This window comes from Dipodomys ordii, unplaced genomic scaffold (assembly GCF_000151885.1).
Source record: "Dipodomys ordii isolate 6190 unplaced genomic scaffold, Dord_2.0 Scaffold39, whole genome shotgun sequence".
Lineage (NCBI taxonomy): Eukaryota > Metazoa > Chordata > Mammalia > Rodentia > Heteromyidae > Dipodomys > Dipodomys ordii.
In genome coordinates, this window is record NW_012267255.1 from 8,528,624 (window position 1) to 8,546,341 (window position 17,718).

The 17,718-nt window shown below is 42.4% G+C and overlaps 1 protein-coding gene across 2 annotated transcripts in view; it reads left to right on the forward strand.

The window, feature by feature from the left end:
• Positions 1-6: 6 nt before the first annotated feature.
• Pde4dip (phosphodiesterase 4D interacting protein) overlaps positions 7-17,718 on the forward strand; it is a 64,170-nt gene continuing 46,458 nt past the window's right edge. For both annotated transcript variants that reach the window (XM_013018290.1, XM_013018292.1), the window contains exons 1-12: positions 7-1,191; positions 8,117-8,248; positions 8,700-8,819; positions 8,993-9,085; positions 9,225-9,437; positions 11,357-11,515; positions 12,972-13,085; positions 13,265-13,402; positions 14,496-14,675; positions 15,045-15,239; positions 16,498-16,665; positions 16,826-16,907. In XM_013018290.1, the coding sequence (XP_012873744.1) occupies positions 67-1,191; positions 8,117-8,248; positions 8,700-8,819; positions 8,993-9,085; positions 9,225-9,437; positions 11,357-11,515; positions 12,972-13,085; positions 13,265-13,402; positions 14,496-14,675; positions 15,045-15,239; positions 16,498-16,665; positions 16,826-16,907 (2,719 nt within the window). In that variant the 5' untranslated portion in view covers positions 7-66. The remainder of the gene's footprint in view (positions 1,192-8,116; positions 8,249-8,699; positions 8,820-8,992; positions 9,086-9,224; positions 9,438-11,356; positions 11,516-12,971; positions 13,086-13,264; positions 13,403-14,495; positions 14,676-15,044; positions 15,240-16,497; positions 16,666-16,825; positions 16,908-17,718) is intronic.

Genomic DNA, 17,718 nt, shown 5'->3' on the forward strand with positions numbered 1-17,718 from the left:
CGCCGCCGCCGGGTCCGCGTCGTCCCTCCCCGGGGGGCGCACCCCGCTCCCCGCCCGGCCGCGACGATGAAGGAGCTGTGCCGGATCTGCGGCCGGGAGCTGTGCGGGAACCAGCGGCGCTGGATCTTCCACACGGCGTCCAAGCTCAACCTCCAGGTCCTGCTGTCGCACGTCCTGGGTAAAGATGTCTGTCGCGACGGCCGAGCCGAGTTCGCTTGCAGTAAGTGCGCCTTCATGCTCGATCGCATCTACCGGTTCGACACGGTCATCGCGCGCATCGAAGCGCTCTCCATCGAGCGCCTGCAGAAGCTGCTGCTGGAGAAGGACCGCCTCAAGTTCTGCATCGCCAGTCTGTATCGGAAGAACAACGACGACGCCGGCGCCGAGCCCCGGGCGGCGGGCGGCGGGACGGTGGACATTTCCGGCTTGCCCGACGTGAGGTACTCGGCCCTGCTCCAGGAAGACTTCGCCTACTCCGGGTTCGAGTGCTGGGTGGAAAATGAAGATCATCAGCTCCAGGAGCCGCACAGCTGCCACGCTCCTTCCGAAGGCCCCGGAGCCCGACCCAGGAGATGCCGGGGCTGCGCGGCTCTGCGAGTGGCAGATGCTGACTACGAAGCCATTTGCAAGGTGCCGCGAAAAGTGGCCAGGAGTATCTCCTGCGGCCCCTCGAGCCGGTGGTCCACCAGCATCGGCACGGAAGATCCGGCCCTGTCCGAGGTCGGACCCCCCGATGCCGCCAGCGCGAAAGGACCCCCGGACGGAGAGAGCATGGAGGAAGGGACGCCGGCTTCCTCCGTGGAATCTCTGGATGCAAGCGTCCAGGCCAGCCCTCCCCGCCACAAGGACGACGAGGCCGAGAAGAGTGTCCGGGAGCTGGCCAAGTGTGACTGCTGCTGCGAGGAGCAGCATCTGTGTCACCCCAGACTGGAGCTGGCTCTCAGTATGATTAAAGGGCTTGATTACAAACCCATTCAGAGCCCCCGCGGGAGCAAGCTTCCCATTCCCGTGAAATCCAGCCCACCTGGAACCAAGCCCGGCCACGGCGGGACAGATGGAGTCAGTTCCGGTTTCCTGAACAGGTCTTTGAAACCCCTTTACAGGACACCTGTAAATTATCCCTTGGAGATTGCAGACCTGCAGGAGCTGTGGGATGATCTCTGTGAGGAGTATTTGCCACTTCGGGTCCAGGTATACAACCCGGCTGCGTGGGCCTGATTAGCTAGCTGGCCTCGGGTTTCACAGGATTTCTCTTTAGGTGAAAGTTAATAGTATTAACCCGAGAAAAACGACATCGTTGAACTCAACGTTGGCTGCACCTCTTGCTCTTTGGTTAATTTTTAAAAATGTCCTGTAGTAATTGTACAAAAGGGTTCCAACTCCACATTTCAGCTTGTGAGCACAATGCATCGGGGTCAAGTGTCACCACTCCCATCATTCTACCCCCATCTCTTCCAACTCCGAGTTACCTGGTTCCATCACCTTTTGCTTGTCCCATTTAGCAACTGTGATTTACACCTAGAATCTGCTTTTCCTAAAAAAAGAAAAGAAAATCTGCTTTTCCTCTTCGTGACATTACCCGTCGGCCTTCCCATGAATTATCAAAGTTGCTACATTTTAGGACAAAAAGGTGAAGATAATCAATTCATTTTTCTCCTATAGAAAGAAGACATTTAATTTCACTCTGGCAACAGAATCCTTTTTTTTTTTTCCTGATGTCCTTTCCGTCCCCCCCCCCACCCCCCATCTTAAGTTTCTTTTTAGATTTGTAGTTTTCTCCTTTTGGCTTTCTATAACTGAGTCAGTTTAATTTTCTGTGTGTGTGTGTGTTCATGCATGTGCATGCTGCATGTGTGTTGATATTGGGACTTAAACTCAGAGCCTCTTGCTTTTTTCCCTCAAGGATGGTACTCTACCACTTGAACCACCGCTCTACTTCCATCTTTTTGGTGGGTAATTGGAGATAATCTCATGGACCTGGCATCAGTGGCTCACACCTGTAATCTGAGCTATTCAGGAGGCTGAGCTCTGAGGATTATAGCTCAAAGCCAGTCCTGGTAGGAAAGTCCTTGAGACTTGTCTCCTATTAACCACCAAAAAGCTGGAAGTAGAGCTGTATAGAATGCTAGCCTTGAGCAAAAGTGCTCAGGGACAGTATTCCTGAGTTTGCCCCAGGACACAAAGTCTCACAGACTTTCCTTCCTGGCCTGTCTTTGAACCCTGATCTTCAGATCTCAGCCTCCTGAATAGCTTGGAATACAGATGTGAGCCACCAGTTTCCTACTGGAGTCAGTTGCTCCAGTTTCTCTCTGGAGAATTAAGACTTTCATCCCCAAATGCCTCAAAAATGATAGTATATAGTAAAGGTTTGGGGAAAACCTATTAATTCACCAGAAAAACAATGTAACATTTAGGTGATCTCTGTTATAATTAAGGGATCATTTGAAGATTAACAATGACTTTTTCAGAGATGACACTTGGGAATTCACATATTTTCACTCAAAATGTTGCAGCTTTTCTACTAAGTTCTACTAGAAGAAAAGTGAAGTTCAGGAAGAATTGGGTCCTCTTTTGACTTGAATGACTAAACAATGGCAGCTGGTCTTAATTTGAGCTATTCCTATCTACCCAGTTGAGTTCATACTACCTTTTGGAATTAAGCTGTATACAGGGACTTGACAGATTCTATTTTGTTTCTATAGGAACAGAGTAATAGATTTAGTTAATTTTGTGAAACACTGAAATGTGTTCAACTCCACAGATTCTTTAGTGGGACCAATGCAAAAGTAGTAGACAGTGTAGAAGCATTCTTGGAAAGCTGGTTAGTGGTCAACATAGTTCCAGAAATTTAGAGCTTGATAATAAATGAAATTGTTTATTGTTACATGTTAAATTGTATCACAGTAAGAAATTGACCAGAAAATGGAAGTTTTAAACTTGCATAAAATTACCAGGAACCAAATGTATGGATATGTTAGGAAGAAGTAAAAAGCCCAATGTTTTCACCTGTATGAAATATAGGTGTTGTCTGCCTAACATTTGTGTACATTTTCTGTTGCTTTATTTTTTCTTTTCTTTTTTTGTCGGTCACGGGGCCTGAACTCTGTGCCTGGATGCTGTCCCTCAGATCTTCAGCTCAAGGCTCTACCACTTGAGCCACACTGGCATTTCTGGCTTTTTCTGCTTATGTGGTGCTGAGGAATCGAACCCAGGGCCCCATACATGCCAGGCAAGCACTCTACCACTGAGCCACCTTCCAAGCCCTTTATTTTTTTTTATTTTTGTGGAATTTCACTGCTAAATATGGGTTTAACAATATTTCTGTGACCGGATAGAGCTGCTACAAATTAAACGTGGTATTCTCATGTTCTGATCTATAAGTAGACTAGGCATCAAGGATGGGAAATAAGTTGTTTCCCTCTCTTAAATATGAACAATATTGTAGAAAGATAAAGTCATAGAAAATCTGGCTAAAATGAGGAGTATTTTTCTCCATATTTAATGAAAATTATATAGAGCATTAGTATCTTCATTATTTTTTTTTTTTTTGGCGGTTGTGGGGCTTGAACTCTGGGCCTGGGCGCTGTCCCTCAGCTCTTCAGCTCAAGAGGAGCTCTCTACCACTTGAGCTACAGCACCACTTCCTAGTATCTTCATTATTATTGAACAGAAGTTTAGTGTGTGTATGGTGTGTGTACTGGGTTTAAACTCAGGCCTTCACCTTCTCACTTGCCTTTTTCGCTTCCCCTACCACTTGACCCACAGCTCCCTTCCCAGCTTTATGGTGGTTAATTAGAGTAAGAGTCTCACAAGCTGGAGGACTTAGGAAAGGCTGCCTGGGCTGACTTGGACTTCGATCCTCAGATCTGTTTTCTGAGTGGCTAGGATCATAGGTGTGAACTCCCAGCACCCAGCTTGGAATATTAAATCTTTGGTACCTGGATTTATCAATTTAGAGTTGGGAAGGATTTTAAAGGCCATCTCACACAGTTTCTCATAATTTAAATAACAGCCCATGCTGAGCAAAGATCCTGACTATCACATCCAAGACTTAAATTCTGTACATTAAATAGAACAGCTTAAGGATTTACTTTAAGCCAGGAGTCCTCTTCCAATGTGCTAAGGATTCCAGGAGGATTTGTTTTTTAGGGGAGTGTGAAGGAAATAGACTTCTGTATGAGTATGTATAAATTACAGTGCCTGTGTCTTCAGCCCATGTCCCTTTTATTTGGCAAACTTTGGATATTAGAACTTTAAAGTAGCAGGGTGTGAGCTTTCTGTTCTCACTTGGCTTGCTTTATAAGTAAAATACTGAGAGGAGAGAGAAAATAACCTTCAACTTCAAAACACATTGTATGCAGTTACTGTGCTGTTTTCTCTAATAATTAAAGATGTGGAGGAGATAGGTAAATTGAGCTGAAAGTATTTGTAAGTAAGATATGCACAGGATTTTATTCTGCACACTCGATCAATTGTTGAAGTCTGATTGACTTTTGACCTCCTTAAGAGCCGTTCTACTTTAGGGCAAAACCAGAGCTAAGTGGGACAAAGGCAGATGACAGGTTTTTGTCTTTCTCTGAACAAATGTGAATAGAATAGAAATAATCTCTCTCGCAGTTCTTTTTAGTTTGTATAAAGGAATGGGAAAAAATGCCATCCAGTTAAACTTTATAAATAGGAAGGAAACCCATTACTTAAATTTTTTCTTATGTTTTTATTATCTTTAAGTAGTTGTACAAAATAGTTTCCACTCAATAATGTTGTCATTTTGATTCATTTGCTTAAGGATTTCTCCATAATAATAATACATAATAGCATGTATTATTAAATATCAGTGTTTATATTCTTTCTAGTTTCCTTCCCCTTTCTCTTTTCCTCCCTCCTTTCTTTCCATTCCTTTCCTTTTTCCTTCCTTCTTTCCTTTCTTTTTCTTTTTCCTTTCCTTTCAAAATATTTTCCTGCCACAACAGTATATTTTCCTGTTTACTGATTTTCTGATATGCAAATAATTTATTGTCTCCATGAAATTTATGCCTGAAGGCTTTTTAGATACCTAAAGCAAGGTTTGAATGCATTATTCTATATAGGTTCTCTACTTCTAAGCCATACCGGAAGCTTTATTCTAGGTAGTCATTTTGTTCTTTATTGTCTGACTCGGTAATACAATACAAAAGCCATGACAGGCGGGGTGTGGTCCTTTGCAAATAGCAATTCTGAGAGCTCTTGTCCATGTGCAAGTTTCCTTTCTCAATTCAAAGAGCAGATAAATCTTTACCTCAAACCCTTAAGTGTCAAAGTCTGTTCATTTGTGACTATGGTAAATTAATACCATTCATAGCTTGGCTGGTTGAGTAGCCACTCTTTAGAAAATGGTATTAGATATTGATTAAAGATTAGATCTTTAATTGTATGTTAACTGATAGTTCTTTTATACCTCTTATTAGTAACAGTAGGGTAGAAAATTATAGTGGTTTGAAATCTGGGCTCTTATATGGATTAGAGAGTGCCAAGAAAAGAAATGCTGTTATCCCAAAAGATCTAAATAATTGCCTTTTAGCCTAAGAGACAAATTATGCAATATTCAGCCTGAAAGCAATCCTCTCTCTGATGTGGGACAGCATCTGTAGTAATTGAGTCAAAAGTGACTTCATTTAAAGCTACATTATCATTGTGACATGATCTTAGTAGCTATGAGTCAGGGGGATGACACTCGTTCTACTAAAGGATTGCTTACTTGGGGGCCTATAAAATCATAGGAGTGATTTATGTACTTGTTACTTCTTAAGAATTCATTATGAGCTGTTAAACTCAGTGGAGCTTACTAAGTGCTCTTTTGGCAGACTGTTCTCAGAGAAGACATTTTTTCTTAGATATAAAAAATAAGCTATTAATGAACAAATGAGAAACAAACATCTTCTAGCTTTTATCTCAGTGTATTACATGTATAGAATTAGAAGTATCTTATAATTACTCATGCTGAAATGGGTTGACATGAGATCCAGATTCATTATGTACTTTACTGTGGTATTCTTTGGCTTTAAAATTGTTATTCATATATATTTGTGCTTATATAAAAATGTATGTATGTATAAAGCATATATGTCTATATGCATATCCCTGTGCATACACACAGACATACATGATTCTATTTGTAAGGGAGCCATTAGATTGGGAACTAGGTGACTAGCTTCTATTTGTTTTTGTTTCTACTGGGATTGTAATCGGGGATTATAGATGTATGCCACCACACCCAGGATGTATTCAGTATTAGTGGACACTTTGCCTGATTCCCTTTGTAATTTTGGACAGATTCTGTAAGTTTCCATTCCTTTATATATAAAATGGAATTGGGTCAGTTGGTTAATTTTTAAATCTGGCAAAGATTTTTTGATTTAATGTGAATAACCACAATCCCCTTCCCTGCCATTTAATCTTCATGCTATTTTCTTTCATTTTGCTCATTATTGTTTACATTTCAGAATTATGGTTTTGTACAGTTTTTTTTTGGGGGGGGTGCTGTTACTGGGGCTTGAACTCAGCGCCTGGGCACATTGATACTTAGCTTTTTTGCTCAAGGCTAGTGCTCTACCACTTGAGCCACACCTCCACTTCTGGCTTTTTATTGGTTAATTTGGAGGTGAGAGTCCCAGGGATTTGTCTGCCTGCTTTGAATCTTGATCCTCAGATCTCAGGCTCCTGAGTAACTAGGATTACAGGTATGAACCAGCAGTATCAAGCTATTCTGTATCCTTAAAGTAAATGAAAACCATATCAGTTAGAGTTGAAAATACAAGTTTGTAACCTATGGTGTGACATAGTCAGGGGAAGGCTTCTGTTATACCCCCCACAGAGATCTCCAGTGATTTGTCTGGGAGCCTTGTTCTCTTTCCTTTCCTGCTGATTCCACATTTAGTGTGCCAGCAAGTCCTGCTACCTATATTTCAAAACATAGCCAGATCCATTCATTCATCTCCCCTCCAATATAATCAATATGATCAATAGGATTACAGTGATCCAAACCCCTATTAACTGTAACCTACTACAGCCACCTCCTAGCTGGTCTCTGCTTCCTGATACAGTGATTGTTGTTGGGTATAGTTCAGTAATTAATTTTATTCCGATCAGTTGTCCCTTGTATACATATTTTGTTTTTCTCTTGTCTTCTTAATGTCTCTTAAATGAGGTTTTTTTTTTTTTTTTTTGTCGGTCGTGGGGCTTGAACTCTGGGCCTGGGCGCTGTCCCTCAGCTCTTCAGCTCAAGGGGAGCGCTCTACCACTTGAGCTACAGTACCACTTCTGGTTTTCTGGTGGTTTATTGGAGATAGGAGTCTCACAGTCTTTCCTGCCCGGGCTGGCTTTGAACCGCAATCCTCAGATCTCAGTCTCCTGAGTAGCTAGGATTACAGGCGTGAGCCACCAGCGCCCAGCTTCTTAAATGAGTTTTAATTAAATATATCTTTCCCATACCACTGTGGATTATTTATCCAGGCAGGGGCTATATATTTATCTTTAAGTAGGCATATATGCATTTTTAAAATTTATTTTTATTTTCCTTCTGAAACCATTTCAAGTTCACAGAGACTTTAGAAGGAAATTCCTTCCCCAGATTACTGTTGATGCTCTGCTACACCAGCTTTATCTTCCTTCTGCCTGTGCAGACATATTGAGTGTGTGTGTGTGTTTGCACATGTGCGTGTGCATGTCCGCATATTGTTTTGTTTTGTACTGATACAGGGCTTGAAATTGGGGCCTGGCACTCTGCTTGGCTTACTTGCTCAAAGTTGACACTCTAGCACTTGAGAGAAAAAGCCAATCCAGAGTGTGAGTCCCTGAATTCAACCATAACACCAGCACACACACAAAAATCAAAGTCTATACCATTTACTTTACCTGAATCCCTGTGTTCTGTGCGTAGTGGGGGAGGGAGTGGGGAACATAGCAAGGAGAGAGGTGAATCACTGCTTTGAGCAAGGAACAGGACTCCTTCAAAATATACTGGTAATTCACACAATTCTGGTTTTCTAGATCTCTGGCAAAAAATGGCACCCTTGCACTTAAAAATGAAATTCATCATTGGCTGCATTTAACTCTGTTTACTTGTCTTGTTGCTTCCTAGTCTGTATCGGAAGACCTACTCAAACAACAGAAGCTGAATTCAAATGAGACTGTCATAACCCAGCAGACTGTGTGTGATTCCCACTTGGCAGAACTCCAGCATAAAATACAGCAAACAGAAGCCACCAACAAGGTATGAGCTGGGAATTCACAGGGTTTTCCTGAGCCTGTGACTGGCTCTAGCTTGGCTCTGAACTTGAGCAGGCTGTGGAGACCAATACTGTGAGCTCCTGATGCTCTGGGGGAACATTGCCTTTAAAAGTATAGTCCTTGCAGGTATCTCTGGTGTGAGCCTGTAATCCTAGCTGCTCAGGAGGCTGAGATCTGAGAGTCATGGTTCAAAGCCAGCCTGAGCAGAAAAAAATCCATGAGATCCTTTATCTCCAATTAATGACCAAAATGCCAGAAGTAGAAGCATGGTTCAAGTGGTAGAGTACCAGCCTTGAACAAAATAGCCAGGAAGAGCGCAAGACCCTCGAGTTTAAGCCCCAATACTGGCGCATGCATGTGAGCATTCACACACACACACATACACACACACACAAGTTATTATTGACCTAACAGAGTTTCTTTGCTGAATTCAGATCCTTCAAGAGAAGCTCAATGAAATGAGCTATGAGCTAAAGTCTGCTCAGGAGTCATCGCAAAAGCAAGATGGTACAATTCAAAGCCTCAAGGAAATGCTAAAAAGCAGAGAAAGTGAGGTAAAGTATTTAGTAGTGGTGATCTTACGAGGACACGATTTGGCCTACCACAGGAGACAAGTATTCTGCATGTTGTCATACTTTTGGAACAGTCTTCATCTTAAAATAAGAACAGGTGGGATAATGGAACTCCTGTTTCATTTCCTAACATGCTGGACACTCCTTATTTCCAGATTGAGGAGTTGTACCAGGTGATTGAAGGTCAAAATGACACAATGGCAAAGCTTCGGGAAATGCTGCACCAAAGCCAGCTTGGACAACTCCATGTATGTGAGGGTCACAGAGAAAGGGGGACAAGCTCCAGCTGGGGATGTGTGGGTTGAGTTCTTGTCCCAATGGGGGTCTCAGGCCCCTCAGGCAATCCACTGGCCTTCCTTGTGTGATCCTGATTTCTGCTCTTCCCAGAGCCAGGAAGGCATTACCCCAGCCCAGCAGCAGGTGGCGCTGCTTGATCTTCAGAGCGCGCTCTTCTGTAGCCAGCTTGAAATACAGAAGCTGCAGAGGGCGGTGCAACAGAAAGAACGCCAGCTGGCCAATTCCAAGCAACACATGCAGCTTGTGGAGGCGGCAGCCCAGGAGAGGGAAAGGCAGAAAGAAGCCTCTTGGAAACATAACCAGGTAAATCATTAACACCAACTGTTGTCCTTGTGGCTGACTTCGCCCTGCTAATAAATTTTTAGTCAGTTTGTGTTCAACATGAACCCTTGAGTCATCTGCTTAATCTAAATAATTCCATACAAAGTTTGTTGTGCTCCTGTTAATGGGCCACATCAGGACTGTCCTGTGGCTTGCATGTCTGGAACACCGTGGTGAATACCACCAGTCCCTTTCTGGTTACTGTGGAGGGGCCTGCCTGGCTCTTGTGGGGATAGCTGGGAAGGGCAGAGAAAGGGAGTCAGGAAGCTAAAGGAAGAACTAGCTGAGGTTCTCTGTAAGGATGGATGAAAGTAAACTGGATAGAAAATAGGGAAGATCCTTCAGGGCTTTTTGACACATGTTCAGTGCTGTGCATAGTTATGTGTGATTCATAATTGTTTAATGGCTCCTTTGCATTATTATATTAGAGCATGCATTACCTTTTCTCTATGCTTTTAGAGTCTAATGATCTTTTATTCTTCTGTCTTTTCCTAGGCTATACACTCATATTTAGAAGTGTACTTTTTGAAGAACATTCCTACTTTAGTAGCCTGCAAATTAATTGCTTCTGAATGTCCTTCAGAAATACTGAAATATTAGCAGGGGTTCATACCTGCAATCCTTGCTACTCAGGAGCCTGAGATCTGAGAATCAAAGTTCAAAGCCAGCCCAGACAGAAGAGTGGGTGAGACTCTTATCTTCAACTGACCAGCAAAAAGCCAAAAGTGGAGCTGTGGCTCAAGTGGTAGAGTGCCAGCCTTCAATGAAAAAGTCAAGTGAAAGCTCAAAGCCCTGAGTTTAAGCCCAAGTATGAACACACACACACACACACACACACACACACACACACACACACACACTAAGAAAAACATAGGATGGAAAGAAATAATTGAGGGGCATATATGATCAAAGTGTATTCTATCCATGTATGGGAATATCACAATGAAAACCCTTTGTCCAGCTGGTAAGTGCTAATAAAACCAGGAATAAGTGATAGGCTAAGCTTCATGTGTTCTTTAGAAAGGAGAAGGGTAGAACTGTGGATCCTATGGTAAAGTAAAGGGTATAAGTTTACTGTGGGACAGGGCCTGAGTAAATATTAAATTACAATTCACATGTGCTTCCTCCTCCTCCCAAAGTCTACACAGCTTTCCATACCTTATTTGACCTATGTGCTATATAATATTTCTTTTTTGTGTGTACCAGTACTGGTTTTTGAACTCAGGGCTTTGTGCTCTTACTTGGCATTTTTGCTCATGGCTGGTGCTGTACTACTTGAGCCACAGCTATACTTTTGTTGTTGTTGGCTGTGGGGTTGAACTCAGGGCCTAGGCTCTGTCCATGAGCTTTGATAAACTCAAGGCAAGTGCTCTACCACTTTGGGTCACAAACTACTTTTGCTTTTTTGGTGGTTAGTATGAGATAAGAGTCTCACTGATTTTTCTGCCCAGGCTGGCTTTGAACCTCAATTCTCAGATTTCAGCCTCCTGAGTAGCTAGGGTTATAGGCCTGAGCCACTGGTGCCCAGCCACAGCTACACTTTTGGCTTTTTGTTGGTTAATTGGAGACAAGAGTCAGATTTGTCTGCCTGTGCTGGCTTTGAACCATGATCCTCAGCTCTCCACTTTCTGAGCCATCAGCACCCAGCTATATATAATATTTCTGTATCAGTTTTAATAATGACACTTTCTGTCACTTTATATTTCATTATACTCCTTGAAAGGTTTGGTTTGTTTTGTTGCCAGGCTACCTTGAATTTATGATCCTCTTGTCTTAACCTCTCAGGTGACCAGGATTATATGCATGCGCCACTGTGCTCAGTTTACCTTGAAAGTTTTAAGGCATTTAATGGCCATCTGAAAGTTTTTGATTGCTTTCAAAAGGGAATATATTTATTTCAGGATTTGCGAAAAGCTTTGCAGCAGCTCCAAGGAGAATTGCAAACTAAGAGCCAACAGCTTCATACCTTGGAGGCTGAAAAATACCATGAGATTCGAACACAGGAGCAAACCATTCAGCATCTAAACCATAGTCTGAGTCACAAAGAGCAGCTGCTTCAGGTGAGTTGGCATGATTTTGGTGAGTTTCGGGTTTTTACAGTGGTGGTTCACATGGTCCCCAGGTCTTAATTAACTGTGTTGATTACCTGCTATATGTACAACATTTGTGTGCATGTGTGTGTGTGTGTGCATGCGCGTGTGTGCCAGTACTAAGACTTGAACTCAAGGCCTGGGTGCTATCTCTTAGATTTATATCTGACTAATGCTCTACCACTTCAGCGACTGATTCTTCTTCTCCTTCTTCTTCCTCTTCTTCCTCTTCTTCCTCTTCTTCCTCCTCCTCCTCTTCTTCTTCTTCTTCTCCTCCTCCTCCTCCTCCTCCCTCCTCCTCCTCCTCTTCCTCCTCCTCCTCTGCTGCTGCTGCTGCTGCTGCTGCTGCTGCTGCTGCTGCTGATTAATTAAAGATAAGAGTCTCATGGACTTTCTTGCCTGGGTTGGCTTTGGACCTCAATCATCAGATCTTAGCCTCCTTAGTAGCTAAGACTACAGGCGTGAGCCACCAGTAGGTTTACATTACAACATTAAATGGTAGAAATCAGGGAGATTTAAAACAAGCAGAAAATATAATCCATACTAGGTATAGTATCTCAGGCCTGTAATCCCAGCTACTTGGGTGGTAGACAGAAAGACTGAGATTCAACCTTGGCAAAGAGTTAGTAAGACCCTGTCTCAACAAACCAGCCAGGCATGGTGATTTACATATATAATCCTAGCTATGTGGGAGGTGTATGAAAGGTTCAAGGCCTGCCCAGGCAAAACATGATTCCCTATCTAAAAGTTAAACTAAAGCACAAAGGGCCTACGGATGTGGCTCAAGTGATAGCACACCTGCCTAGAAAGATTGAAACTTTGAGTTCCATGTCACACACACACACACACACACACACACAGTGAATGGAGATGAACTGGTAAGAAATAGCACATGTAGATCTAAAAGATTCATGCAGTATGAAGCAATTAGGCACCTTAGAATCAGGCACTGCTAGGTATTGGAAAACAAATCGATGTTAATTCAGTGAGAGAAGCTATCTAGATGAAACTTCCACAGTTAACTGATAGCACGAAAGTTTTAGGGGACTATGGGGGCACTAAGAAGAGGGATCAACTCAGCAAGTCACACAAATCCCTTCAATTTCCCTGAGAATGCAGTTTCCATTGGTATATATTTCAGCGCTGTAGACCTCTTTTGGGATGTCTTTACTGCCACCTTTAGGCAGAGTCAGGCAATGCACCCTGAGTTCCCCTAGTAGCAGCTGGCAGGCTTGCTAGCGTGTTTGTTGCAGAATTGCTGACAATTTGTATCTATTATCTCTGCTACACTTGTTCCCCCTGAGAAGAAGAATCAAGTTTGCTTTCATCCTGAATAACAAATTACTTGACAAAATGTAGAAGTTTAGTTAATTGTAGATACATGAATAAAGGTTTTTTGTTTTGTTTTGTTTTTTGGTCTCATTAGGAATACCAGGAGCTCTTACAGTATCGCGATAAGTCAGACAAAACCCTTGAAACAAATGAGCTGTTGCTTGAAAAGCTTCGGCAACGGATACAGGATAGAGCTATTGCTCTAGAGGTATGAGCCCTAATTTTTCTTATTCCACCATGGGTTTATTCTGTCTGCAAAAACGTTATAGAAATTTATGTCTGCTTTAATTTGCCACTTTGGTGTGTCAGTTTCCTATTCCTTCATACCTAGTAAGTCCGATTGGTGTAGTGAATCTCAAGATTTCAGTAGTCTTATTTTCCTTGCAGCGAGCTATAGATGAAAAATTCTCTGCTCTAGAAGAAAAAGACAAGGAACTCCGTCAGCTTCATCTTGCTGTGAGAGAGCGAGATCATGACTTAGAGAGGCTGCGTGGTATCCTCTCTTCCAACGAAGCTACCATGCAGGTAGGGGCAGACTCTGCCTTGGACCTGGCATCTCTCTCTCACTTGTGTCCTAAGTATGAAGGTTTGGCCCCTGCCATCATTATTCTGGAAATCTCAGTGTTTGCTTTAGAAGGAAAAAACCAAAAATATCATTCACTAGTTCCATCATTGTTTCATTATGAGATATTTTATCACTTCTGCTTTCTTTTTTATTATGAAATTTTTAGAGCATTGGTGGCTGACACCTGTAATCCTAACTACTCAGGAGGCTGCAATCTGAGGATCGTGGTTCAAAGCCAGCCTGGGCAGGAAAATCTGTGAGAGTCTTATCTGTAATTAACTTCCAAAAAGCTGGAAGGGGAGCTGTGGCTATCCTTGAGCAAAAATGCTAAGGCACACACCCAGGCCCTAAGTTCAAGCTGCAGTACCGACCTAAAAGTACATGAATGAATGAAGTAAAATAAAATTTGCAGAGGGAGACAATGACTATTCATTTCTATTTATATAGTTCTAATTTATTTAGAATTCTCAGCTATATAATACTAGAAATATACTTTTTCATAAGCATTTTCAGGATGTACCTATTATATTTTGTCCATTAATATTCTGTACATTTTCATGTATTGTCACAGTTAGAATGCTTGTCTATTTTCTTAGCATGTAATGTGAGCTTTTTCTTTTTTGCCTACTTATTTTAGCTGCTGATGGTTTTTTTTTTTTGAGTGGTTAAACTGGGATTTGAACTCAGGACTTGCCTGCTTGCTGGGCAGGTGCTCCACCAGGAGAGGCATGCCCCTAGCCCTGTGTACTTATTCTAGAACTTAGGTAGCTAAAGCACATCACTTTTGAAAGAAGACATTCACATTCCCCATTGAGAAAGTACTTTCTCCACATGCTTCATTTTAGCACAGGCTCTCCATTTACCTCTCCACGAACTACAGTTAAGTGTTCTAAAAACAACAATAGATTAGTCTGGAGCAGTTAGATTAGATACTGTATTTTTTCTACTTGCAAAAAAAGCTGATATGTGATCATTTAAAAGTAGATCTAATGTCTTGTATTCCAAAGAGGGTAGGGTGCCATCTTGGGCTAATACTTCTATCTCTCTCTGTAGAGTATGGAGAGTCTGCTGAGGGCCAAAGGCCTGGAAGTAGAACAGTTAACAGCTACCTGTCAGAACCTCCAGTGGCTGAAAGAAGAATTGGAAACCAAACTGAGCCACTGGCAGAAGGAACAAGAGAGTATTGTTCAGCAGTTGCAGACATCTCTGCATGACAGGAACAAAGAGGTTGAGGTAAGGCTTCAACTAACTTAGAAGTCACTTAGGGGCCATGCAGGCCCAGCCTGGATAAAGACCCTTGAGGTCTTGGTCATTGTCCCAAATCTTTATTACTATTTTTTCATATGGTGCCAGTAAGTGAGGTTTGAACCCAGGGCCTTGTGCTTTCCCCTGACTTTTCACTCAAGACTGGTGATCTACCTCTCAAGCCACATCTCCATTTCCACAGTCTCATGGACTTTGCTGCCATGGTTTGTTTTGAACTGGAATCTTCATATATCAGCCACCAGTTTATAATAGGTTCTTATACGCCCTTTATATCTTTATATATGCAATGGGAAGAGTGCTTCCCTCCAGAAACTGACTCTATTCCTTTCACATTAGGGTCTTAGTGCAACATTGCTCTGCAAGCTTGGCCCGGGGCAGAGTGAAATAGCTGAGGAGTTGTGCCAGCGTCTGCAGCGAAAGGAAAGGATGCTGCAGGACCTGCTGAGTGACCGCAGCAAACAAGCTGTGGAGCACGAGATGGAGATCCAAGGCCTGCTTCAATCTCTGAGCACTCGGGAGCAGGAGAGCCAAGTAAGGACTAGTGCCCGGATGGGAGCTATCCCAAGGTGCTTTGCAGCATGCATATGGGGAGCAGCTGAGCCTCATAGCACATGTATGTTTACCTGGTTTCTTATAGTCAGCTCAGTTTCTTTATTAACTACAGTTATGCATTCTTTTTTTGCTGGTACTGGGGCTTTAACTCAGGGCTTCGTGCTGTTGCTTGGCTTTTTCCCCCTTAAGGCTTTCTGTCACTCCACCACTTGGGCCACAGCTCTACTTGTAGTTTTTTGGTGGTTTATTGAAGATGAGAGTTTCACTGACTCTCCTGCCCAGGCTGGCTTCAAACTGTGATTCTCAGACCTTAGCTAGGATTACTGGTGCATGGAAACACAAATGATTATTCTTTGTTTTTGCTTTTGTGCTGGTTGTGGGACTTGAACTTAGGGCCTGGCTGCTGTCTCTCAGTTTTTATGCTAAAGGCTGGTACTGTATCACTTGAACCACAGCTCTACTTTGGGCTTTTTTGGTGGTTGATTAAAGATAAGTCTCATAGACTTTCCTGCCTGGGCTGGCTTTGAATCAGTATCCTCAGATCTCAGCCTCCTGAGTAGCTAGGATTACAGATGTGAGTCACCAGTGTTTGTCTACACACGATTTTTAATTCAACAAAAGTAGCAGTCATGTTCTTTGCAAGTTTTACATGCAAAAGATTCATATAATTAGCTTTTAAAAATATATGATTTTATGGTTATTAATAAGGTCTTGTACAGAGGGATTACCATTTCATAAATCAGGTAATGAGTACATTTTCTGTTTTGGGGTAGTGTCACTCCTTTCTTGTTTTCACTGAACTTCCTCCTCCTATCCCTGCCTACAGGTTACATAGTTCTTTTTCCACATAGTATATACTAAATGTCATGATTGTATTTGTTCACCTTTCCTTCTCCCCCTCCCCCTCCCAGTTTTTGGGACTCTTCTTTGCTCCCCCTTAAAACAAAGCCCCAAAGCAAAACCAAATAACACCACCAAAAACACCACCAGCAACAATAACAACAAAACCCCATGTTTCTCTTTCTTGCAATTCTATGCAATAGCTTTTTAAAAAACATAAGATTTCTGAGCTCACTGTGCTATACTTTGATCCTGTTATAAGACATCTTATAACAGTGTTTATATCCTTTACCCTCGAGATTGTTCTTTCAGATAGAATATGCAGGGGAAGCCAGTCTGATGAAGTAGCACTTAGCAAATCATTTCTTATGTTACTTCGTGATTTCTTCTTTGCTAGGCTGCCGCAGAGAAGATGGTACAAGCGCTGATGGAAAGAAATTCAGAACTACAGGCCTTGCGCCAGTACTTAGGAGGGAAAGACTTGACAATATCCCAGACTCCCATCGCTAACCAGCAAGTGGATGCTCCCTCCATCGGCCCCCATCTTGGAGAGCAGACTGATCAAGTAATAACTGTAGACTCTTGTAGATATTTGTGTTGACTGCATTTCCTTTTATAAAATAAGGCATTAGTTGGCTAGCAAGTTCTGTGAGTATATTCCATGTCCTGTCACTGTGATCTTAGTTCCCACATCTTCCTAAATCCCTAACCCTTCCAATTTTCAGGGTTCAATACAAATACCCTCCAGAGATGAGAGCACTTCATTAACTGCTAAAGAAGATGCCAGCATACCCAGATCTATATTAGGTAAGTATTTCCATTTTGTTTTCTGAACTTTGGATTTCCTGGAAGGCAGAAGACATGTCAATTCTAAGATCCATCCTCACCTGTTAGATAGAAACTCTTTCTCTAGGTTCACAGTTTGGCCTAAGGAAACTGCATGTTTATTCTCCTTTTCAGATAGCTTTGTGGGGATTCAAAGATGCCAGAGGTAGTGCTACCAGTGCGGGGCAGGACTATAGGGCAGACACTTGCTTCATTGTCTACACTGAAGTATTAGGAGGGATATGAACTGTAATTGAATTTTTGCTAAGCTCAGCCTTAATTATGGAGTGACTGTAGGGCTTGATTTTCTGAAAGAGAACCGAATTCCATTCATAGTACAAACAAAACTCAAGTGGAAAGTCTCTGACATTTACAGAGCAAAAGGTTGGTGTTTAGGGTTGTCTTAAGGAAAATATTTCCCAGGGAATTCCAGAGGCAGGAACTTGGGATGATTGATGAGGTGGTGATCCTATTAATACTACAACAGAAAGGTTACATGCCAGGTTCTGGGAATGTGGCTTAGTGCTAGAGTGCTTGCCTAGCATGCGTGAAGCCCTGGGTTCCATTCCTCAGTACCATATACACAGAAAAAGCTGGATGTGGTGCTGTGGCTCAAGTGGTAGAGTGCTAGCCTTGAGCACAGAGAGGTTCAGGGACAGTGCACAGGCTCTGAGTTCAAACCCTAGGACTGGCAAAAAAAAAAAAAAAAAAAAGGAAAAGAAAGCTGAGCTACAGGCCAGATCCTGAGTTCAAGCTCTGGTACCAATTAGAAAACAAAAGATACAACCCTATG